This window comes from Triticum aestivum, chromosome 1A (genome assembly GCF_018294505.1).
Source record: "Triticum aestivum cultivar Chinese Spring chromosome 1A, IWGSC CS RefSeq v2.1, whole genome shotgun sequence".
Classification (NCBI taxonomy): domain Eukaryota; kingdom Viridiplantae; phylum Streptophyta; class Magnoliopsida; order Poales; family Poaceae; genus Triticum; species Triticum aestivum.
In genome coordinates this window covers 237,521,731-237,547,719 of record NC_057794.1, presented here as the reverse complement: position 1 = coordinate 237,547,719, position 25,989 = coordinate 237,521,731, and the positions used below count along the sequence as shown (strand labels likewise).

At 43.3% G+C, this 25,989-nt stretch overlaps 1 protein-coding gene across 2 annotated transcripts in view; it reads right to left on the bottom strand.

Annotated features, from left to right (window-relative positions):
* Positions 1 to 220: 220 nt before the first annotated feature.
* The window catches only part of LOC123044061 (uncharacterized), a 36,504-nt gene continuing 10,735 nt past the window's right edge, over positions 221 to 25,989 (bottom strand). The window contains exons 2-7 of one of the 2 annotated variants that reach the window (XM_044466693.1): positions 23,425 to 23,595; positions 23,224 to 23,295; positions 22,711 to 22,934; positions 22,568 to 22,625; positions 1,346 to 1,542; positions 221 to 824 (exon numbers count right to left, since the gene is read on the bottom strand). In XM_044466693.1, the coding sequence (XP_044322628.1) occupies positions 557 to 824; positions 1,346 to 1,542; positions 22,568 to 22,625; positions 22,711 to 22,934; positions 23,224 to 23,295; positions 23,425 to 23,595 (990 nt within the window). In that variant the 3' untranslated portion in view covers positions 221 to 556. Of the gene's footprint in view, positions 825 to 1,345; positions 1,543 to 22,567; positions 22,626 to 22,710; positions 22,935 to 23,223; positions 23,596 to 25,989 lie in introns of both variants that reach the window. The other variant, XM_044466685.1, reaches the window with a different exon arrangement.

Genomic DNA, 25,989 nt, shown 5'->3' with positions numbered 1-25,989 from the left:
AAAATTTCTCTTTCTTCATTTAATACTATGACACCTCATCAAAATTGCTTAGTTGGCATGCATAATACTATTTATGATACTACCATTACGACCAACCTTACACACATAGCCCCTGCTACTACACATACTGAACCAATTACTAGAGCTCACACACGCACAAGTTGCACAATTGTCAGGTTAGCACGTTAAATAAAAATAATCATGGTTTGATGTCCTAAAATTAGAAAAGAAAAAGGCATACTATTATGTCATGGAAAGACCTAACGGTGGTTGAAAGGTACATACACAGCTTAAGGTTCCTCTCCTTAGCAGCAGACTTATTTTACTAATCTATTCAGTCGTCGGGTCCAAACATCGCCTTGTACACGCGAAACAATTAATCAAGACTCTGGATCTGATGATAATAGCTAGACACCCTTATATAGCAGGTACATACTCCTACCATCACATCTAGTTACTTTACAACTAAGCATCTATTGTACAGCTATGCACAACTGAGGTAAGCCATAACAAACATGTAAACAAAGGGGTTCCATGATACAGGTTTGTAGTATCATCATATTATAGCTCCCGCGGTACTAAGAATCCCTTCCTCGTCAAGGGTCCCAGATGGAGGAGGGGGCACATACGGCTCAAAGAGCTTCACACTTGGGTTTGGATCATACTGCAATATATTGGCGGCTCGCTCAAATTCCTCTCGGAGGATCTTGATACTGAACTTGTCGACGACACGGCCAAGATCATGGGAGGTCTCGAAAGGGTCCTCAATACAAATGAGATGCCTGTCATTTCCGACACGTCTTGTCCAGTCCTTCATGTGCTTACTGAAAGTGCCACATGTATGAAGATAAACAATTTCTCAAACTACTTCATGTTCCACTATGGAATAAGGAAAAACACAAGCTTCTTCGCTTCATTGATTGCATGTTCAACTCTTTCATGATTCACTAGTTGGTTTGACAAGAGAAGGTAATCCCTCTTGCAAGATGCAGGGCGCATTTTGATTGGTTAAAACAATGCTTTGACCAACAATTACTGTAGTACGTAATTTATTTCACATAGAATTGAAGCCATTAAATTTGCATTCAGAAGTACTTACGATGATTTTGTATCACATAACAACATATTAAATGTTTTTGGTCAAAGCCTTGTCCTAATCAACAATAATACGTCCTACCTGTACATTTTGCAACGAAGGGAATACCATACCAAATGTGAACAAAAATAAATGCTGCTGAACACAGTTCGGCATCATGAGATCCAGAAAGGGACCAGGGAGGGAACAAAAGCTCAGCACCGATAAATGTGGGAATGAAAGGGTGGTTGAGCAAGTATGCAACATTACCTAATGATCTTTCCCGTACGAATTGATATAACATCTTGTGTGTAATCATGCTGGTACGCCCAATAATGGAAGAAGGCCCAAAGCAGACTTGACAGAGTCTCATTGTTGTGAGCCCCATAGTTACTTAGCTTGTCCATTTGATCAAAATAAGCATAATGATTATCATCCACAGTGACATAACAAGTTGCCTCCATTTCCTGGTAGCATTGATAATGTAGTTGAGAAAAAAAACATGTCACCATTGCAGAACAAACGGATAATGGTGCTACAACATAGTGCAAACAAAAAATACTACTCCATTCCATAATTCTTGTTGTGGTTTTAGTTTGAACTAAAACCACGACAAGAATTATGGAACAGAGGTAGTAGTTAACAAGGCTCAGTATCATAGTTCATGTGCTCAGGAAAGAACCCTTGAGCTATTTTGGTCGACAGATAAAGGAGTAATGATGGGAAGGGAAATGCAAATTTCTTTCCATCCTTTTTAAACTGGAGAGTTTCTTCTTGACCATTAACCATATGGAGATAATATCAATATTTTAAAATACTGCAGCTTAAGTTCACCTTCGAAATTTGGATAAATGAGACAATATCAACAACGCCAAACAACAAGAAAAATATCAACTTTCAGCAAGCAATTAAGCCAAAAGAACAATAATCCAGCAAGACAATTTCTTAGATCAAACAAAGTTAGCTTTTGAATGAATCAGTTATTAGCCCTTCACAAAGAGAATAGCATTAGCATGGAATGGCAGAACATATAACCTGTTGCATTAGGAATTAATATTGTAAAGAGAGCATCAGCAACCTAGGTAGCATCCACTTAACATAGCCGGAATTCATCCAGATCTTGGTACACGTCTTCCATTGATGTAATCTAACCCATGGCGCCCAATTTGAAAACGCTGGGGCCCAAACGAGTGTGAAATTCGTCACCTGGCTGGCATGCTAAGACTCATGCTGGACAGCCCGACTGACTTGCTCGCTGTGGACCAAGCCATACAACCCACTGTATTTAGGGATTTTCGTCCGTCCTAACAGTAGCACAAGAGCTAGGACGTAGATTTGTAGTCGCTGGAATGTCATGTCAGGTTGCAAGGGGATGTAGAACACAGAAGAAAAAAAGTTCATGATAGACCCAAGTTCAAGCCTCCCAAGGTGGGTAAAAGTTTCATTTCCTGCCTTGTTCTTTTTTGTATATGTGGAGAAGTACAAAAGATCAATTAGAATATCAGGGGGTGGGGGGCGGTACTTAACGGGTTAGAAGAACTTGATGAGATCTAACAGACTTAGACGGGAAGCGTAGAAATCTCTATGTGGGCTAAAGATGGTGTGTTGCGTATTGCCAGTCAGACTGTCAGGGCACTTTCAGATTGGATTATCCAACTGCAGAATTTCTGCACAAACAGCTAGTTTCTCCATCCCCACTATATAAGCCACCTGCCCTTTCGGAAGAGGGTTGACCACTTCATTCCAAATATTCCAGATCTGAGAAGAACACTCCCCACTCTCTCCCAGCCCTAATTCTTAGAACCCTTGAGAGGTTTGTGAGGGATTTGAGTCAGGAGCTACAAACAGTCAAGATCTGTTTTTCCTCTTTTTCTTGACCAAATGGTTTCTTGATGAGCAAGTTCCGAGCGTTTCCGGTATTCTTCGAACCCTTGAGAGATTTGAGGAGCTAGAAATAGCCAAGATCTGTTTTTCCACTCTTTCTTGACCAACCAATTTCTTGATTTGAGCAAGTTCCAAGCATTCTGTAAGGCCCGAGCTATGGGGGGACTCTAGCTACTCGCAATTTCAGAAAACATCAAGAACAGGGGGGTGAAATTGGGTGGTATTAACTTAGGGTTTCTTACAGCAAGAGGAACAGATTTGCCAGCCGGAACACGGCGGCTAGGGGGAAACCCTAATACAATTACTCGATGCCTCTCCCAGCCTCTCGATCCTGGCTTTATAGCCATTACATGAGTAAAAGTAAACAGAGGAAATAACAGAGTAAGTGGAGTTGCCGGAAAGGTAACAGTGACAGCTGAAGTAGCGGCCACCGTCCGATCAACAATCCACGCTCCAGATCATCCCGCCAGTGTGCGAAGCGGTACGAGGGTTGGGGTGCACTGAATGGCGATCGGTTGGTCCAGTTTGAATCATCCTCACGAAGCGTTACGCCGAGTTAACTGAAGAAGCTGCCGCTGTTGTTATCTTCAGGCAGGGTCCTGACAATCCCCCGGAGTGAGACCAGACTTGCCCTCAAGGATGGAAAGCTGGAAACACCTTTTGGATGAAACCCGAGTCCTCCCAGGTAGCTTGTTCTTCTGGTAAATTCCTCCATTTGATGAGCCAGCGGACAACGGGGATAGAGATATCACCTTGCTTGCGGGGAACGAGCTTTCTGTCCAACAATGTCTCTGGTTCCAGCAGAACTGTCCCATCTGGATTAAGTAGTGGGAGTTGAGGGTTCGGAACAGCATTAGGCCCCAAGTGCTTCTTCAATTGACTAACATGAAAGGTGTCATGTAACTTGCAGTCATCAGGTAATAGTACTTTATAAGCAGCACTTCCCACTTTGGCCATTACTCTGAAAGGGCCATAGTATTTGGAATGAAGTTTTAAGTTCCTGTGGATACTCAAAGAAGTATGTCTATATGGTTGGATCTTAAGGTAAACCATATCACCAACTTCAAAGGTTCTCTCTGATCGTTTCCTATCAGCAAAGAATTTCATCCTTTCTTGGGCTTTCAGTAAGTTTTCTTTGATGATAGCAGCAGTATCTTCCGGTGACAGGGAGAATTGAGTATCTTCAGGAAGAATAGCAGGGTATAAAGCAGATTCAGCAATCATTGTTGGTTTCCTGCCATACACTGCTTGAAAGGGGGTCATTTGCAGAGCTGTGTGGAAAGAAGTGTTGTACCACCATTCAGCCAGGGAAATCCAGTAGCACCACTTCTTGGGCTGATTGAAAACCATGCATCTCAGGTAGTTTTCCAGGCACTGATTAACTCTCTCTGTCTGCCCATCAGTCTGAGGGTGGTAGGAAGTGCTCAAGTGCAACTTGATCCCCAACCTTTTGAAGAGGTCCTGCCACAGATGACTGGTGAAGATTTTGTCTCTGTCAGTGACAATTACACAAGGAAGACCATGTAGCTTGAAAACATTGTCAATGAAAGCCGTAGCTACTGATCTGACAGAGATTGGATGTTTCATAGGGATGAAGTGACCGTATTTAGTAAATCTGTCTACTACAACTAGGATGAGATCTTTGTTGTTGGAAGTTGGTAAACCCTCTACAAAATCCATGGAAATGTGTGTCCAAGCAAACACTGGTGTTGGAAGAGGTTGAAGCATTCCAGGATATTTGCAATGTTCAGGTTTGTTGATTTGGCAGACAGGACACTGCTGAATAAAGTGTTGAACACTCTTTTTCATACCAGGCCAATAAAACAATAATTTCAGCCTGTTGTAGGTAGCTCTCTGTCCTGAGTGGCCACCCAATTCACTGTTGTGGAAGGCTGTTAGTATACTAGTTCTGAGCTTATCATCTTGGCCAACCACTACTCTGTTTTTGTATCTTAGAAGCCCTTGATGTAACTTGTAGTTAGGTGTACTGTCAGGGGCTACAGCTAGCTTAGTTAACAACTCTTTGCATGTGTCATCTTGAGTGTAACTGGCAATAACCTCAGTGACCCAGGCAGGGTGAACAACAGTGCCCGTGAGTGCCTGAATTTGTAATTTGACTCTGGAAAGAGCATCTGCCACTTTGTTTGTTTTGCCCTTTTTGTATTCCACCTTGTAATTGTAGCCAAGAAGTCTGACCAGCAGTTTATGTTGTATTCCTTCTGTTAACTTCTGATCTTGAATGTACTTTAAACTTTCCTGATCAGTTCTGATTATCAGAGAGGAAGCTGCAAAGTAATGCTTCCACTTCTTCAGTGCTTCCATGATTGCAATAGCTTCCTTGTCATAAGTGGACAAGGTTTGAGCTCTAGGGCCAAGTGTTTTACTGAAGTAAGCTAATGGCTGTCCTTTCTGCATTAGCACTGCTCCAATTCCATAATTGCAAGCGTCAGTTTCCAGTATAAATGGCTGAGAGAAATCAGGAAGCGCAAGGACAGGGGTTTCAGTCATCCTGTGCTTTAGTATGTTAAAAGCATTCTGCTGTTCTTCTCCCCAAATGAAGCCCTCTTTTTTCAAAGCTTGAAATAAGGGTTTACAGATGTAGCCATAGTTTTTGACAAATCTTCTGTAGTAACCTGTGAGGCCAAGGAAACTCCTGAGTTCGGTGACAGAAGTAGGAGTGGGCCAGTTAACCACAGAGGAGATCTTAGCAGGATCTGTAGCTACACCATCTTTGCTAATAATGTGGCCCAAGTATTCCACTTGTGGCTGTCCAAAAATACACTTCTTCTCATTTGCTACCAGCTTGTGTTTTTTCAGTGTTTCAAACACTATCTTCAAATGCTCACAATGTTCCTCCTCCGTTTTGCTAAAAATGAGGATGTCATCGAAGAAAACCAGAACAAAAACTCTCAGATAAGGAGCTAGAATTGTGTTCATCAAGAGTTGAAAAGTTGCAGGTGCATTGGTCAATCCAAAGGGCATCACTAGATATTCATAATGGCCCATGTGAGTAGCAAATGCAGTTTTGTGGATATCTTCTTCTGACATTCTGATCTGGTGATACCCACTGGTGAGATCTATCTTGGAGAAGATTGTAGCACCAGAAAGTTCATCAATGAGGTCCTCAATTATTGGCAAGGGGTACTTATTTTTAACAGTTTGGGAGTTCACTTTCCTGAAATCATTGCATAGTCTCCAGCTTGCATCTTTCTTCTTTACTAGCAGTGCAGGGGAGTAGGGGCTGGTACTGTCTCTGATAATGTTGTCATCAACCATTCTTTTGATGAGCCCTTCCATAATATCTTTCTGGTGATGTGGTAACCTATAAGGTCTGATATTGACAATTTTTGCATCAGGTTCCAAGGGAATTTTGTGATCACGGTCTCTTTTGGGGGGCAGTCCCACACGTGCACTGAAAACATCTTTATGTTCAGTGATGACTTGCTGCACCTTAGGGGGTGGAGCTGTAGTTGCTACCTCTTCTTTTTCCACCACTGGTCTGATCAATAAGAATGCTCCTCCTACGGCATCTTCCATCAGGTTATGTACAGAGGAGGTATCTTGAATTTCCAGATCAGAAGATATAGTTTCATCCACTATGTGAGCTCTAGTTCCATCATGCAGTTTAATTTCCATGAACATTTCTTCATAATCCATCCAGATAGGACTGACTTGGCAAAGCCAGTCAGCTCCTAAAATCATGTCATAACCCAACAACTTCAGCACTCTACAGTCAGACTTGAGTTCATGACCTTGAATAGTATAAGAACAGTCTTTGACTATTTGGTCAGTAGACAAGTATCCCCCATTAGCTACTGTCACCTTGAGTTTCTTAGTTGGTAACAGTGTACATTGTGCTTTTTCGGCAATCTTGGGAGATATAAAAGTGGCTGTACTACCACTATCAATAAGAGCAAGGGCAGTGCAGTTATTGATGTTGACTTTGACAGTAAATGTGTACTTTTTCAGGCTCAATCCCATCAGGGCATGCATAGAAATTTGTAAGTTCTGGTCAGGCAGTTCAGCAGCAATCTCTTTCAATTCTTCTTCAAAATCAGTGAAATATATTATTTCAGCATCTTCAGGAACTTGGCCTTGTAGAGCTTGAACTTGGGCCTGTTGGGACATTTTGCATACTTCCTATGTCCAGGGAACCACTTTTCATTGCATTTATAGCAGACTCCCTTTAATCTAGCTTGTTCAATAACAGCGGATGGGGTAATATTCTGAGGTCTGTTAGGAATGAACTGCACTTGTCTCCTGACAGGAAGGGGTTGGTTTGGTGCTGCTTGTCTTCGGGGAGGTTGAGTTTGCTCCAATCTTCTAGCTAACCAAATAGCCTTTTGTAATGTTTGAGGTTCATGGCATTGGATGAGATGTTGTATGCTATCATGCAAACCAGAAATGAAACTGTTCATGTAGTAAGAGTCAGGTAGGGCAGGATTATCTCTTCTCATCAAGTTCATCAGTTGCTCAAACTGGAGTACATATTCCTTAACAGATCCTGTCTGTGTGAGAGCATGAAAACTCCTGACATTATCACAAACAGAAGATTCAGAGAACCTGTCCCCTAGGTGTCTACAGAACCTGTACCAGGGCATAGTTGCTGCAATATAACCAGTTCCTCTCCACCATTCAATGGCGGGTCCTTTCAAGTAAGTGACTGCTATCTCAGTTTTGGTTTCAGGTGGGGTTCTAGCAGCATCAAAGTAAAGGTCCATGGTTTGAATCCAGGAGTCTGTGTTATCTCCTTCAAATTCAGGCATGTTCATTTTAGCAGGCTTGACTAGAGTTGGGTTTCTTCTGTCAGTTAACAGTGGATCTCTACCAGGTCTTCTCTGGCCTTCCACCTGAACTTCCACTTGCTCAAGTTGCTGTTGTTGGTCAGGAAGGGTCACTTGTGGTTGCCCTTGTTTTTCCACAGGAGGTTGAGCCGGCTGCTTAATCTGTCCAAAATGGGGATGTCTGTAAGGCTGTTTAACAGTGCCATCCAGGTGAAGTTCCTTGCCTGTTTCGACATCATGTAGCACTCCAGAACCAGCTGTAGGAGGGGTATTGAATGCCTCTGGTGCATTCCTTACTTGTGCTTGAGGTGTAACTTGGTGGACACTGCCCTGTGCTCCCAAAGGAGTTGTTGGACCTGGATCTCGTGGGTGTAAAGCAGTGATCAAGTGAGTCAGAGAAGACTGCATTTCTAGCAAGGTTTTCTGAACATCATTGAAGTTCTTATTGACTGTGACTTGAAACTCTTGGAAATCTTGCCGATCTTGTTCTCTATTCTGCTGCAGCAGCTTGACGTCCAACTTGAGGGACTGCATCTCCAAGTCTGTCGTGGTCGATGATTCTGGTGGTGCTCCCATCGGATCCGTCCGGTTTTACTCAAAGCAGAGCACTTTGAGACCCGACAGATCAGAAAACGAACAACGGGGCCAAGCGAGGAATTTTACCACAGCAGAAGCTGCAACCCGAGCTTGACGCCGTCGTTCCCGCCGCCGATGGTGTTCAAGAGGGAAGGGTGGGTGGGATTTTAGACCGAAGAAGTGTTCTTCAGCAACCACTACCCCGCAGCCTCTAACACCCGAGCTGTCTACCTCCGCCTGCGCCACCAGAACTTCTCCGCCGCCGCCGATCTGGGTTGACAAAGGAAGGAGGATGGCCCCAACCCTTTACCAGATCTCTCACTCCGCCAAGAACCGTCGGCTCTGAATACCAAATTGTAAGGCCCGAGCTATGGGGGGACTCTAGCTACTCGCAATTTCAGAAAACATCAAGAACAGGGGGGTGAAATTGGGTGGTATTAACTTAGGGTTTCTTACAGCAAGAGGAACAGATTTGCCAGACGGAACACGGCGGCTAGGGGGAAACCCTAATACAATTACTCGATGCCTCTCCCAGCCTCTCGATCCTGGCTTTATAGCCATTACATGAGTAAAAGTAAACAGAGGAAATAACAGAGTAAGTGGAGTTGCCGGAAAGGTAACAGTGACAGCTGAAGTAGCGGCCACCGTCCGATCAACAATCCACGCTCCAGATCATCCCGCCAGTGCGCGAAGCGGTACGAGGGTTGGGGTGCACTGGATGGCGATCGGTTGGTCCAGTTTGAATCATCCTCACGAAGCGTTACGCCGAGTTAACTGAAGAAGCTGCCGCTGTTGTTATCTTCAGGCAGGGTCCTGACACATTCCCTTTTGATCTTGTTACTCTTAAGAGGTTGGAGATTCCTAGGCGGTAGGAGCACCGGTGAGGTTGTGAATTACCCCATTGTTTGTAAAGGTTTGGAGGCCGTCTCAAGGTCTACCGCGAGTGGTTGGACATCAGCCTCGTGGTGTAGGAAGGTTTTGTGGTTTCCCACCTCTCCAACAGTGACTAGCTTCGCTCCAAGGAAGTAAATGGATACATATTCATCCCCGTGTCTTCGGTTATCTCCACCCAACACCCAACACTGATTTCATTTATCACTTCGGTCCCTTGACCTCGCAAGCATCAGAACATAGGTTGTTACTCACCGTTGCTACATTAGGCAGACCCCCCCCCCACCCGCGCGCACACCTATAGGTCTATCTCGATTCTCTCATCTGTAGCAACCAGGCTTGAGGCAATCCTGCAGGGTGTTCATAACTAGTGCCTTTTAACTATAACTGAGAGAGCTTTGCTCGTCTTATCTCCCCTAGTGGGATCAAGGCCTCCTATCTAACTAGAAAGGTTGTTGGACTACCCGCCATTCTGGAGGCCTTCACGCGATGGGATGAATTGAACCGTTCGGTATTTTCACTATTGAACGGTTTAAGTGCCTGACAATCCCTACGCCGTTAAAATTTCAAATCCTTCGACGATGCATGTGCAGCATCCAGGGGCTGATGACGGGTGGGCTCCTTATACGTGGTCTCCAGAAAATAAGATGGGTTTTTTCGGCTCTTGGTACGCGAAGAATGGGATGTGCGGGGTGGGTGGTAAAAACCTAGCGCAGCGCCTCTCCCCTCCCCCCTTTCCCATCCCTCCTCGCGTAGCAGCTGCCTCGTCTCCCTGCCACATCGCCACCGTCGTCATTGCCGCTCCACCTCCTTTCCTCCACGCCCTCCCCTGCGAGCCTGGTACGGAGGCCAGCCGCCGTCGCCGTCATCCACTCACCTCTCCGGTGTCTGTCCTCGTCTCCTCCCCTGCGACCGTGATAGGGCCTCGAGCCATGTGGCGTCGCCGGCGGTGGCGGCGAACGGAACAGAGCGGCGGCGGCTGGTGCTGCGCATCGTTATCTCTTCCTCAAATCAGCAGCACCAACAAGCACACCATAGACGACTACAGGATCACCCCTCGGCATCCACCGGGCCCAGATTAACGCCAGTGGTGTCGCCCTTTTGGTGTGGTGAGTTTTCTCGTGCATTCTTCTTGCCTCACTCATTTTGCAGCTGGTAGCCATCACTAAAAAAGGATGTCTATATTTAAGATCTTTGACTTGAGGTGGGGTTCTCTTATTGGTTCCAGTCAGAATGTTTTGGCTATTGTGGCATGTCAATTGTTACCTATGTTGAGAGCCTTAAGCCTTGGTTTCTTCATACTGAAATACTCCCTCCGTCCCAAAATGTTAGACGTTTTTTGGCACTATGATAGCATCAAAAAATGTCTTATATTTTGAGACGGAGGGAATAGATTACATTCCACTGTCTTGATTTTCAGAATGAGAGTAGGTAGCAAGACCAGATGCTCATGTTTCAGAATTTTCTCCATTGCACACCCCCCCATCTGAAATATTGGTCTTACCGATTTGATGTTGGTTCACATGCAGGTTCAGAGAGTAGTGCCATGTATGATAATATATATAGCATTTAAATGGCTCCAATTCAAATACTTTTGTGTTAATTCAAAAATCCAAAAATGACCTAGAAATATGTGCATCATTTTTGGCAGAGGTTTTCACCTTTATCAAAAATCATGAACTTTTCTGAAGGGCATTTTGTGTTCATTGATATATTTTTATTTGAACCTATTAGATTTAATTTGATGCTAGGGTTTACTCAATCCCCATTTCAAGTTTAAAAGAAATTTAAACATGATACAACAAAGAATAACTAGCCTAGGTGATTACCAGACTAGGGATGTAACAGATGGCTTGCGGTGATCTTTTTATTGCCAGACAGCGCTTTCGAGTTTCATGAGGTATGGTCATTATCAAAAGGTAGTTATTGGCTTTGCCGTTTCTGTTCATGAAGACTATGTTATACCACCTATTATTATTCAGATTGTTTCCTTTCTTGTCTAACAAAGATATGCCTCCTTTATATTTAGAAAACCATTTCTCAAACCACATGTTCAGTAGAATGGATATCTCAAAGGACCAAGATCTAGCTATGTTAAAAAGGTAGTCTGCCACTGCCTAGGTAACAGTGTTATTTGCTCTGAGATGGGAGGAGGTCAGCCATGAGGTGGGGAAGCATGTACGACGCCCAGATCACCAATTACTAGCCAGTCACGCCTTGTCCCATCGTCGCATAGTGTTGGTCATGAGTGTCGACGACTAGGCAAAGAGAGTTCTCTTTTTCCTGATTTTTCTTTCATGTGCAGACCATATGTCCAGGACACATATAGTCGTATTAAATATATATATATATATATATATATATATATATATATATGATAATGCTTGTGTACTCCTAGGAGTATATACTCCCGCTCTTCATATACCACATAGTTGATACCACTATACCTCATTATTATTTTTAATATACCTTATTAATTATTACTAGATACCTAAAAGTGAGTTTTGTAAAAAAATTCCATTTGGGTGCATGTATTTTATTTTGTACGCACATAAATTGTTATTTTATACGTACAAATGGTATATTACGTAAACTATGAGCCTTGATGATATTCTTTCATAAAATTTGTATTGAGCTATCTTAGAATAAGTAATACGGTATATTGAGAATGAAAAAGAGGTACAAAACATTTGATTATGAGGTATATTGAACGTGGGAGTACATACTCCCAGGAGTACAGAAAATTTTATATATATATATATATATATATAGGGAAAATCCATCCTACCACCCGGTGGTAGTTACCCCACATATCTCATATACTACCATGTGGTACTATATATACAATTTTATTATTTTAAATATGTTTATATAATATATCTAAGATATTTCAAAGCAAGTTACATGAAAAAATTGCATATGAACCCATAGTTTTTGTTATATTTGTGAAATAGTGTTACTATTCATCACCCAGGGTGCAGAATAAGTTATTCTTCACCCGAGGTAATCTTACGATCGCTTCATAAATATATATATGTTAGAATCCTAAGCCCCATCAACCTATTTCTCTTGATATTATAATAAAGACATCACATGGTTTTAATTCCAGGATTATTTCTTATGATCCTATTTCTCTTGCTATTCTAAGTACTCGCTACTTCTAATCTGAAGCCTATTTATTTTATTCATTGTTTCAACTCAGGAAATAGTTGCAGCAGCATTTGTAATTTGTTTTTGTTGTTAGTGTTTATTTCAATGGACTTGTTTTCTATTTCTCTTCACTTTCTTATGCTATTTCCTACTCTCTATGTGGAATAAGCATTTCTTTTGAACGGTGACTGTCACTTGGCTGGGCTCTGGCCCATGCTGGTGAGTATTTTTTGTGTGCCACATGCCACAAATCTGCTACACCTGTTGGATCCCACTACCAATGCTCAGACCCCAAGTGCTCTTCTATGGAAGGAGATTTGCCAACGATCGAGCTTCAGGACAAACACCACAGAGAGTGAGTTCTGTATATGGCATAATCATAGGAAACCTCTCATATGATTTTTCATTGTAATCTCCTCTGCCTGTTTTTGCCCACGTTGATTGATGCTAATTATTCTGCCTATTTTCGTGTACCCAAGTGCTTATGAGAGCTGGATAGATAATCCATGCTGATTTATTTAGCTGTGGCATGTATGGCAGTTGCACCAGGCTGACAATTAGTTCTCGACAAGGTAATTTACCTCTCCCCCTTTACATATCACGGATATATGTGGTGGCGGTTCCCTACCATTACTAGAGCGAGGACTATATAGATGTATTCTTGTGTGCTTGCCAATCTCCCGTAATGAAAGTATAACCAGATAGTTAGAGGAAGACCTTTGAATGTAGATAACGTAGTCATTGCATTGTGTTTCTTTGTAACCTATTTGCTACGGTATGTCTGGTAGCTGGGAGGCTCTATCTCCAGAGACCTCCTGATGTAGAAGACCCAATCATTGCATTCTGTTTCTTCGTAACCTATTTGCTATGGATTCTACCTCGACATTCTTACATGTCATTACCACCTTTAACTTCCAGCTTTCCCATTTTGTCAACTGAGTCGCATCGGTCGAGTAAATAGTATCCAATGCACCATAAATGTCATACTTCAGTGTGATTGTAACCTAACACATTGATGAGTAGTTGTTAGTAAGCTACAAGCTACCTTTGGTCTCACTTCTTTTTTCACTTATAGTTGGTCTGTTTCAGGTTTCTATTATTTCCTTTGTAACTTTGCTCGAATGATTATGAATCACACCATTTGGCTTGCATCCTTGGCGACAGTGACGAGATAGTTGAGCATGGGACTTTCCCTCAAACCATGGCAGCATATATGCCCCTTGGGCTGTGCAATAGAGATAAGTTGAAACCTTTCTTTCTCACACCTATAACAAGCATGATGTCTTTGGTTGTGCTCACTTCACATACTCTTATGCCATGAAACCTTTCTTTCTCACACCTTATGATAAGCATGATGACAACACTTGTTGGGTGAACCACCACATGCATGATGGACACCGTGTTCATGCTTACCACCTTTGTGTTTCCAAGTTTATGTTCTGTTTGCTCATTTCAAAGGAATCAGAAGGTGGTGCCGTCATGAGACATCTTGCCCGCGAGAAGACATACACCTTGTGGCGCCGCTTGAGAGAAAGTTGTGTGCACATTTTCATTTAAAAAGATAGACGAAGTCCTCGCCTTCATCTAGAAAAACATTAAAAAAAATCCTCGCCTCCATCTAGAAAAAGAAGTAAAAAATAAAAGAAAAAAAAATCATCAACGCAGCCTACAAACGAGCGCCACTGTGTAGCCCTCCATTGTAAAAAATGTATGGGGTCATCACCTACATCTAAAAAGAAAAAAACATTTAAAAAATTCCTCACCTCCATCTAAAAATAATATCCCCAAAGCTTTTTCACCGCGGCCAACTAACTTACGCCACGTGGCATAACTGGTTGGCCGCCCTTCACGCGACGCTTAATGGGTTTAGTACTTGCCAACAAGTGTTTTGGGAACCTTCCTAAGGTGAACTCATTCCCTTTGTACCATCTTGATATGAGCTTCATGAATGGGCTACACTTTCATGTTGTTTGCAAGATGCATCTCATGGATTTAGGAGCGACTTTGGAGAGTGGGCCATATAGAACATCAAGATGATGGTGAGTACATGGTGGTTGACAAGTTCCACTCTTGTGACGACTTCGATCTAGGATCTTTCAAGAGGGGGAGGGGGGGCAGGAGATGGTGCAAAGCACCCTAGGGTTATCACCTGGCTCTGTACCCAAGGGACAAGCACATCACATATACTAAGGTGAATTCCATCCTTTATGTGTGTCTACTTCGTTCTCTCATGGATGGTATACTACTTGACCCTCCGACCCTTTACACATTTATGTTTGAGCTGAGCACCACACGTATCAAGGAGGATTGCAAGCACAATACCTCTCCTACCACATAGCCAAAATCTATGAGTGTTTGAGTGTTGACGAGACTATCTTTTGAAGACAAGAGCAAGGAGTTCATCATCAAAAACATCTATTACCTTTTGGAGAGTGGTGTCTCCTATATTGGTTAGGTGTCACTTGGGAGCCTCCAAGCTTGTGGAGTTGAACCAAGGAGTTTGTAAGAGCAAGGAGATCGCCTACTTTGTGAAGATCTACCCAAGTGAGGCTAGTCCTTTGTGGGCGTAAGCCATGATTGCATAGACAAGGATGCTTCTTCGTGGACCCTTGTGGGTGGAGCCCTTCGTGCACCCGCGCAGCCATTACCCTCCGTGAGTTCAAGTCTCCAACGTGGATGTACGACAACACCACCTACCGGAACCACGAGAAAAATCACCGTGTCTTCATTGCGTTTGATTATCTCCAAACCCCTCCTTTACGTTCATGTGCGAAGTCTTTACTTTTTGCTGCCACCATATTTAACTCATCGGTTGTCCTTAAGGCCCTTGGCTCGGATTTTGACAATTATGTGCACCTACCTGCGATAGGGACCCGTGGCGGTATTCTGTTGGCCTGGACGAGTACAGAGGTGACCATCACCGATCCTCTTTTCACCACCAACGCCTTGTCTGCTAAGGTCTCTACCCCATCCGGCGCCGGCACGCCGTGGTGGATCACCGTGGTCTATGGACCGCAGCATGACGACGCCAAGGTAGCCTTCTTGCAAGAGCTACACGACATCCGCGATGAATGCCCGGGCCGTAGATGCTTTGCGGCGACTTCAACCTTATATACCGCGGTCGACATGCTTGGCCGCCTTTTGTGCCGCGCCACCGAGCTGGGCATCCTGCAGCAGCTTCACCCCCGGCGACCGACCCTCGCCGTCTCGCTATATGCGGACGATGTGATCCTATTCTGCCACCCCTCGCGGAGCGCAATCCTAGCAGTGAAGGGTATCCTACAACTCTTTGGGCGTGCCTCGGGCCTCCAGGCGAACTACCTAAAGAGCTCGGCCACCCTTATTCGCTACGATGCCAACGAAGCTGCGCTTGTCATCAACTTACTTGGCTGGGTTAAATTGTGATCCAAATTCTACCGTATTGGACTAGACGTAGTACATACGGTGTGGGCCTTTGCGTTGACGTCGACGCGTATGAGTACAACTTGTTTACTTGTCCTCCAAGGACTCTTATGTATTGCCCTCATATAAACCCCATGTAGTCGCACCTAAGACGGCATGTCGTCTCATGCTTGTAATACTCCTCATAGTAATTGCGCCTTCGTGCGTCCGTGGTTTTCTCCCGCAAGGGTTTCCACGTAAAAATTTGTGTGCTCTCGTGTCTCGTTTATTCTCGTTTTATCTAACAAGTGGTATCAGAGCCAAGTTGCAGATACGAGATTTGAGACGAGAGATTAGGGTTGTTGTTGTGTGCGCCGTCGTGTCCGTGCGTTCCGCCGAGTCCGAGACGAGGTCTGCTGCACGGGTGATTTATCAGCAGCATTGCTACCCAAGACCGACAGGAGTATCGTACATACGCGTACAGATCGACCGAACGCTACAGCCTTCCGCCAAGTTGTCGTCGCTGCTCCACGTACAGGCTACAAGTCCCGAGGCTCAAGGACGATTTGATTGCTCCACCTTCACGTGGTCAAGCCAGTGCCTGATTGATCTACTACTTCCGCGCTACACGTCATCACACAAAGGGATCAGCTCAAGTACTAGTACTGATTGATTTTGGATTACTGTTCACCTTGAGGCTACTAGTATTGGTTCGGATCTTCAATTGCTACGGCCACCAGTGAACTAGCAGGTGCTATTTCTTCTGGTTCTTGGTCCGCATATTAAATCTGTCAAGAATTTTTCTATCGGCTTGTACTACTTTGTGAACACAGATTTAATCTACTCATGGCATCCATGAAGTACGATGTTCCGTTGTTGGATCGTGACACAAGGTTTACCCTATGGCAAGTCAAGATGCGGGCGTTGTTGGCACATGCCGACTATGATGAAGCAGTGGATAGTTTTGGGAAGAATCAGATTCAGGACAGGACTGATGCGGAGAAAAGAATAGATCGTAAGGCTTTGTAACAAATTCAACTCCATTTGCATAATAATATTTTGCAAGAAGTTTTGAGCAAGAAAACTGTCGCCGCTCTATGGTTAAAGCTAGAAGGGATTTGCATGACAAAAGACCTCACCAGCAAGATGCATCTGAAGCAAAAATTATTCCTGCACAGGTTACCCGAGGGAGGTAATGTTTTGATTCATACTTTAGAATTTAAAGAGATCATATCTGATCTAGCTGCAACGGAGGTTAAGTATGAAGAGGAAGATACTGCTTTCATGTTACTTTGTTCACTGCCAAGTTCTTATACCAATTTTAGAGACACCATATTATGCAGTCGTGATACTCTCACACTTCATGAAGTTTATGAAGCTTTGAACTCTAAGGAGAAGATGAAACTAATGGTGCCTCATGATGGTTCAAGTTCATTCCAAGCTGAGGGATTATCTGTTCGTGGCAGGACAAAGGAAAAGAACTCACATAATGGAAACAAAGGCAAAAGTAAAAACGGCTAGAGGGGCCGGTCGCAATCCAGAGACAAGAAATATTGTAGATATTGCAAGAGAGACGGGCATGACATCTCAGTGTGTTTCAAGTTGCAGAACAAGGAAAAGAGGAAAGGTAACAAACAAGGTGAAAATTCTGCTAACGTTGCTCGTGATGATAGTTCCGATGATGCTCTTGTCGTTATTGCTGGATGTGCTGAGACCAATGATGAGTGGGTACTTGACACTGCATGCGCTTTTCATATGTGTCCACATAGGGATTGGTTTAATACTTTTGATTCCACTACTTCTGGTTCCATTTTGGGTTTTGATAATTCACCATGCAAGATTGAAGGCATATGTTCCATTCGAATCAAGATGTTTGATGGCACAATCAGAACTTTGACAGATGTTCGGTATATTCCGAAGATGAAGAGAAATCTTATTTCTATGAGTGCCCTTGATGCAAAGGGGTACAAATATTCAGGTGGAGATAGTGTTTTGAAGGTCACCAAAGGCTCCCTTGTTGTGATGAAAGATGACTTAAGTTCAACCAATGGTCTTTATTACCTTCGAGGTTCTACCGTTTCAGGTAACGCTACTCCAGTTGTTTCAAAGAGTTCTGATTGTGATGCTGCTAACCTTTGGCGTATGCGTCTGGGACATATGAGTGAACTTGGTTTAGCAGAGTTAAATAAGAAAGGTTTTCTTGATGGATATGAACTTGGTAAATTAAAATTTTGTGAGCATTGTATCTTCGGCAAACACAAGATGGTGAAGTTCAACACTTCGACTCATACAACTGAAGGTATTCTTGATTATGTTCATTTTGATTTATAGGGACCATCTCGCAGAAAGTCACTAGGTGGTGCTAGTTCAATGCTGACTATTATTGATGATTATTCAAGAAAAATTTGGCCTTATTTCTTGAAGCATAAACATGAAGCAATCTCAGCTTTTAAGGAGTGAAAGATTATGATTGAGAGACAAACTGAAAAGAAGGTAAAAATACTTCACACTGATAATGGTATGGAATTTTGTTCTAAGCAATTTAAGAATTATTGCAAGTCTGAAGGCATTGTCAGACATTACACCGTTCCATATACTCCTCAACAAAACGGTGTTGCTAAGCGTATGAACAAGACCATTATTTCCAAAGCCCGTTGCATGTTGTCCAATGCAGGTTTGCATAGGCGTTTTTGGGTTGAGGCCGCTTCCACTGCTTGTTATCTCATTAACCGTTCACCATTTATTGCTCTTAATAAGAAAACTCCAATTGAGGTATGGTCTGGTACCTGCTGATTATTCACAGTTGGGAGTTTTTGGTTGCACTGCTTATGCTCATGTTGATAATGGAAAATTGGAGCCTAGGGCTGTTAAGTGCATCTTTCTTGGTTATAATTCTGGTGTTAAAGGTTTTAAATTGTGGAATCCTGAAACCCAGAAGGTTGTTATTAGCAGAAATGTTATCTTCAATGAAACTGCTATGTTACATGATGTTCCATCTACTACTATTCTTCTTGAGAGTGAACAGCAGCCTACTGTTCAGGTGGAGCATGTTATTGATTGAGGTGATAGGTCTGGTACGGAAAATGTTGATGCACATGTTGATCCCGTCGTTGATGATGAGCATGTCACTCCCACTCCAAATCAGCCTATTGTTCCACTCAATTGGAATCTCGCACGTGACAGAGTTAGGCGGGGTACTAATAAACCTGACAGGTTACTTGAAGAGTGCAATATTGTTTCTTTTGCTTTATCTGTTGCAGAAGAAACTGAAGGTAATTCTAAACCTTCTTCATATTCCGAGGTTATTATTTCTGGTGATAGTAATAAGTGGATGACTGCTATGCATGATGAGATGAAATCACTTGAAAAGAATGGCACTTGGGATTTAGTAAGATTACCTAGAGAGAAGAAATCTATTCGTTGCAAGTGGGTTTTCAAGAGGAAAGAAGGTTTTCTCCTAATGATGAGACAAGATATAAAGCAAGGTTAGTTGCTAAAGGTTATAGTTAGATTTCAGGTATTGAGTATAATGAAGTCTTTTCTCCTGTTGTGAAGCATAGCTCTGTTCACACTTTACTCAGTATTGTTGCCATGCATGATTTTGAGCTTGGACAATTGAATGTTAAAACTGCATTTTTACATGGAGAATTAGAAGAGGATATTTATATGGAACAACCTGAAGGTTTTGTTATTCCTGGAAAAGAAAAGCTCGTCTGTAAGTTACATAAATCTCTGTATGGATTGAAGCAATCTCCTAGACAGTGGTACAAGAGATTTGACACCTTTATACTCTCTCAAGGTTTCAAAAGGTCTAATTATGATAGTTGTGTTTATTTGAAAACTGTTAGTGGTTCAGCTATTTATTTGCTCCTTTATGTTGATGATATGCTAATTGCTGCAAAGAGTATGTCAGATATTGATGAACTAAAGAAGCAATTGAGTAATAAATTTGAGATGAAGGATTTGGGTGCAGCAAAGAAAATACTTGGCATGGAAATATCCAGAGATAGACCGTCTGGAAAAGTGTATCTCAGTCAGAAGGGATATATTGATAAAGTTCTTCGTCGTTTTAATATGCACAATGCCAAGCCAGTAAGTACTCCATTAGCCGCACACTTCAAACTATCATCAGCTTATGTCCTAAGTCAGATGCAGATATTGAGTACATGTCTAGAGTTCCCTATTCGAGTGCAGTTGGTTCGCTTATGCATGCCATGGTTTGTTCTCGTCCGGATTTATCATATGCATTGAGTGTTGTCAGTATATACATGGCTAATCCTCGAAAAGAGCATTGAAAAGCAGTTCAGTGGATTTTTAGATACCTGCGAGGTACTTCTAATGCTTATTTACAGTTTGGGAAAACTGGAGATGGACTTGTTGGTTTTATTTATTCTGATTTTGCTGGTGATTTGGACAAGAGAAGATCACTCACAAGTTATGTTTTCACCATTGGTGGTTGTGCTGTGAGTTGGAGAGCAACTTCGCAGTCTATTGTGGCTTGTTCCACTACTGATGCCGAGTATATGGCAATTTCTAAGGCATGCAAAGAAGCTATCTGGTTGAGAGGTTTGTACACTGAGCTTTGTGGAGATTCATCTTGCCCTACCATATTTTCTGATAGTCAAAGTGCTATATATCTTATAAAGAATCCAATGTATCATGAGAGGACAAAGCACATTGATGTCAGATTTCACTATATTCGAGATGTTGTTGCTGAAGGCAATTTGAAGGTATGCAAGATAAGTACTCATGATAATCTTGCAGATATGATGACAAAGCCAGTTCCTACCAATAAGTTTGAGCTTTGCTCAGGCTTAGTTGGTACTTCTCACTAGTCCGATGGACTTTGACGCACAAGGTGTTTATGCTGATTTGGATGGAGTTATTTACTTTTTCGACTACTGGAGGGAATTTGGCTAAGGTGGAGATTGTTAAATTGTGATCCAAATTCTACCGAATTGAACTAGACGTAGTACATACGGTGTGGGCCTTTGCGTTGACGTCGACGCGAATGAGTACAACTCGTTTACTTGTCCTCCAAGGACTCTTATGTATTGCCCTCATATATACCCCATGTAGTCGCACCTAAGAAGGCATGTCGTCTCGTGCTTGTAATACTCCTCCTCATAGTAATTGCACCTTCGTGCGTCCGTGGTTTTCTCCCGCAAGGGTTTCCACGTAAAAATTTATGTGCTCTCGTGTCTCGTTTATTCTCATTTTATCTAACAGGCTGCCCCATTATGGACTTGCCTATCACCTACCTTGGCATCACGTTGACGATCAGGCGCCCCTACGCAGCTCAGCTTCAACCCGTGGTCAACAAAACCGCTAGCATGCTCCCTGGGTGGAAGGCACGGCTCATGAACAAGGCCAACCATCTCGCGTTCGTAAAGGTCGTGCTCAGCACAATCCCTCTCGTGCTAGTGCCTACGAAGAGGATCATCAAGGCACTTGAAAAAATCCAAAGAGGAATTCTCTAGGCTGGACGCGCAGAAGCCAATGGTGGCGACTGCCACATTAATTGGCGGCGCGTCTCACAGTCGATCTCGCTTGGAGGACTCGGCGTCCACGACCTCGAGCGCACCGGCCTCGTGCTCCGCACGCGTTGGCTATGGCTAAGCCGCACCGACAGCACCAAAGATTGGAGTGGTCTTAACCTGCAGTTTTCCGCCGACGAGCGCGCCTTCTTCTTTGCTTCCACCACCATGCAGATCGGCAACGGTCAGCAGGCCATGTTCTAAGAGGACAGCCGGATTCAAGGTCGTCCGGTCTGTGAGATAGCGCCACTGCTATACTCCTACATCCCCAAACACCGCGGCAAGCTGCGGACGGCCTTCAGTCTAACCACTGGGCCTGGGCGCACGACATCAAGGGCACCATTGGCATCCAGGAAATCGGCAACCTGCAGCTATGGCACATGATCGAGCATATGACACTCTCCGTCGAGCCGGATTGCCTCTTCTGGAAGTGGAGCTCGAAGGGCACCTACACCGTGAAGTCTGCCTACCTCGCCACGCTCCACGGCTCGACCACCTGCGACGCCTGGAAGCTTACATGGAAGTGTTGGGTACCGCCGCGTGTCCGGTTCTTCCACTGGCTCGCCCATCTTGATCTATGTTGGACCGCTGACCGCCTCGCCCGCCACGGCCTGCAGCACCCCGCGCGCTGCCCACTTGGCGACCAGGCGTCGGAGACCATCCAACATCTCCTCCTCGCCTGCCCCTTCTCTCGGCAAGTATGGTACGAGGCACTAAGCTGGTTGAGGATACCCTACAACCCGCCTGACAGCGTGTCGTCGATCAACTCCTGGTAGCTCTCAGCGTGGCAACTCATGCCCAAGCCGATGCACAAAAGCTTCACCTCCTCGACCCTGCTCATACCATGGATGCTTTGGAAGCATCGTAGCGACTGTGTCTTCGACAGAGTCCACCCCTCAGTAGCTGCACTGATGACTAAGATCAAGGACAAGGGGGCCCTCTGGGCCAGAGACGGAGCGCTAGGGCTTAGAGCTCTCACCCCCCCAGACCTGGGATGTTCACTTGATTTCGCACCTTCGCATTCTATATTTGCCTCCTATAGGAGGATTGTAACTCAAACCCTTTCCTTTTTCAATGAAATGAAACGCAAAGGTCTTTTGTGTTCTCTCGAAAAAAACAGTTCTTTCTAAAGTTATTTCGACTACTGGAAAGTGTCACAAATCTAGTTGTGCAATAACAATAAACACAATGGGGCCCTAGAAGTGCAAAGTACTTTTTGCAGATGTAGGTACACATATTAGTATGTAACCAAACGCAAGTATACAATAGTTGAATTAGACTCCATATACCTGTAGACACGGGAGTATTCTGCGCAGCTGTAGGAGGTGGATACACATTATTACATAGCTGAATATGAAGAAAAGAATTCAGATCATGATCATGTGAAGACAATGATAATAATTTTTTAAATCATCAGAAATGGACAACTTACGAATAACTAGATAGTGTTCCTTGGTATGTTTCATTTACACGACGAGATTTAGCCCAATGCTTCACAATGAAAGCTAATTGCCGTAACCTTTGATCTATTTGTGCATAGTCTCTCAGAAGTTTTGTGTTAACAACTGCTAAAAGATTGTTGACACATATATCACAGGAAAGGCCTGTATCCGGATCCATAAGCTTCACTATTGGGACCCTTGCTCGAGTTAATGCCTGCAAAATTTGATTGAAGTAAATCAGAAGTTTGGCAAAAAATCAAATTATATACCCATACTGAAGAGGTCCTCGAAAATGAAAATTGACTGGATATAATGAATACAAATATATGACCAATAGCTAACATACAGAGACCATCCGTGAGATTGTTGTATGCATAGTTCATAATGGAATCAAATTACATGCTTAATGATACTGCAAGTTGATCAGAACATTATCCATATTTTCATCAACTCAAAATATCTCTGATCCATCATAATACAACATGAGGATATGCTTATCTCGCCTGAATATTCTGGAGATTGCCAGCTTGAAGGATGTCCGCCAGTTTCAGTATAATATCAACCTTGCTCATTTCCTTGTCATCAATAGAGAGGCAAAGATCAATATCACTATTTGAGAAACCAAACGAATTAGCACACGATCCATAGAGGTAAAGTTTTGAATTTGGCCATTCCTTGTTTATTAGTCTGCTCAGAGTTATTACCAACTGATTCTGCTTCGCAATTTCCTCTTCTGAGGGCACCAATGAGTCAAAGATTGACAAGAAATTAGGTGTAAATTGATCTATGTCATACCGACATGCCCTGACTCTCCTCTGAAATCTTACTCGTTGACTTGATACATGATGTCCTCTAGAAGAGTCTGATCTGAAGTCCTGCAAGATATAAAAGCATAACTCAAGGGTTTATCACAAACTTTGTAGAAAATCAATTCTGAATCCTTTGGCAACTGGCAAGTTCTTGACAACATAACTGGGAAAATGGCTACAAATAACAATTCGCTCATAATTGAAGTAAAAATAACAGAAGGACGATTGCTTGTCTGCTCTTCTGCACATTGTTCGCGCCCAAGTACTAACTTCAAATAATAGGTTACAAAAAGTGGCTTTTGTGTTGTGCAAACTGACGTAAGTAGCTAGGCGCTCCTTTGTTTGTGTTGTAAGCATCGTTTTAGATCTTCGATCCTAGCACTGTGCCAAAATCTTGTAACAATTTGCCTCCTGGCATTAGTGTGATACTGGTATATTGTGTATCTTTCACCCAAACATATGCAAATCAGATACATCTGAACAGTGTAATGTGCCATTCATTAGGGTTTGAGCATCACAGTATGAGTATGAACTTGATCTCAGCTCTACCAAAGCTCAAAAAGATAGACTAGAGCTCCACTTAATTGAACTCGTTAATAGGTCTATCTGTATGTACATTAACTAGTCTATTTGATGAGGACATCCCTACCACTGTTACACACATAGCCCCTACTGCTACACAAGGTAGACCAATTACTAGTGCCCGCGCATGATAATTAAATTATTAGGTACTTTTGTTTCTTGGAACTACTTCTAATGTTCATGAGAATATGATGCTGCCTAAATTAGATACTTTTGTTTTGCTTAAGAATGAAGGGCCTAGCATGGACAAGAAGGATGAACATTGGAGTATGATCAAGCATGGAGATGAAGGCGTGAGCAGGGAACAAGAATGGAGCTTCTAGTGGTGGTTACAAGACTTTGAAGCTTCCATGATGATATATAAGGACTTGGACGAAATAAACAAGATGTCACTTCGTCCAAGTCATCATATGTCACCATGGAAGCATGTAATTTAAAATACCATAATGTAGGCTGTTTTTAGAGTCTGTATGGGTAGGGGAAACGACTTAGGATGGAGTTTAGTCCCACCTTCCCAAGGGAGGATGAAATTCCCCCTGTCCCCCTATAAATACAGCCCTTAAGGCGTCGTTTAGACTGGGGTTTTGTTTAGTTAAAAGTTAGCCATAGTTACAGCGTTGCGTACTTCTCTCATGTCCAACGACCAGACCAAAACCACTTACGGAACGCCAACTTTCATCAATAAAATTTCATCTTTATTTGCAATGTCCATATTGCACATCTTAGTTCTTGCTTGTTCTTTGATTGCTTGCAAGGATTAAAGCCAGGCTGATCGTGCTCCGATGTGGTCAATAACCTCTTGAAGTTGGTTTAGCGATTGCTAAGGAGCAACGTCGTCGCACGTTGTAGTTGGATCGTCAAAGTCGGCTCCACCAAAATCAATAGCTACCATCTCATCGAAAGATTAGAACACCCTTGCGCCTATTAGGTGGTATCACTATTAAATACATGGGCTTGGTTCAACTGAGCTTTGGAACCGATAGTGGTATACTCGTATTTGTTCATCCATGATCCTATATGATACACAGTTAAGTTCGATCACGCTCAATCTCAGTCCCAACTCGTGAAGTTTTAACCATGCGCCCTCATAGTTTGTCAACCAAGCTTCCTTTGTATCATAAAACTTGATATTTAGTTTTCTTAAACAATACAGGCATATATAAAAGCAGATGAATAAACAAATCGAATAGAAATTATTATTTATTAGTTAACTATCTTCCCCATTATAACCTGGTAGTTAGTTTTCTTAGATAACACTCAGTTATTAAGGAAAGATTAATCTTGTTAATCCTATTGAAAAAGACGGAGAGACAAACAATTGTAGTCAATTAATCTACTCCCTCCATCACATAATATAACGGTGTTTTTCAATAGGGGAAGCATATTTGGGTAGACAAGACTTGGCGTACAAGGAAGGAAATAGACTAATATGGACTCCTAGACCAATACTATACTCCTTAACACCTCCCACATGTCTTGTCTACCCAAATATGCTTCGCCTATGAAGCACGTAACACACCGTACAATGACCTAAACCCAAACCCATGTTCAGTTTGATATACTCACGCGCTTCCCCTAGCCCAGCCCCCACCAGCCCCGCCGACGGCGAATCCCCGCCGGTAGCCCTCCTCCTCAGCCCCTCCCCCACACCACCCATGGCGTCCCCTCGCGGCAGCTCCGACGACCTCGACCTCGGTTCCGCCGGCTCGCGGCGCTGGCTGGAGTCTGACAGCGAGTCTTCCTCGCGGTCCTACAGAGAGTCGCCAGGACCCCCCCCCCCCCCGAGCCCGGCCCCTGCCGCGCCCAACGCGCGCGCCCCTGCGGCCACTCACCTCGGCTCCCGCAGCGAAGTCCACGCCAACGGCGGCGTGGAAATCG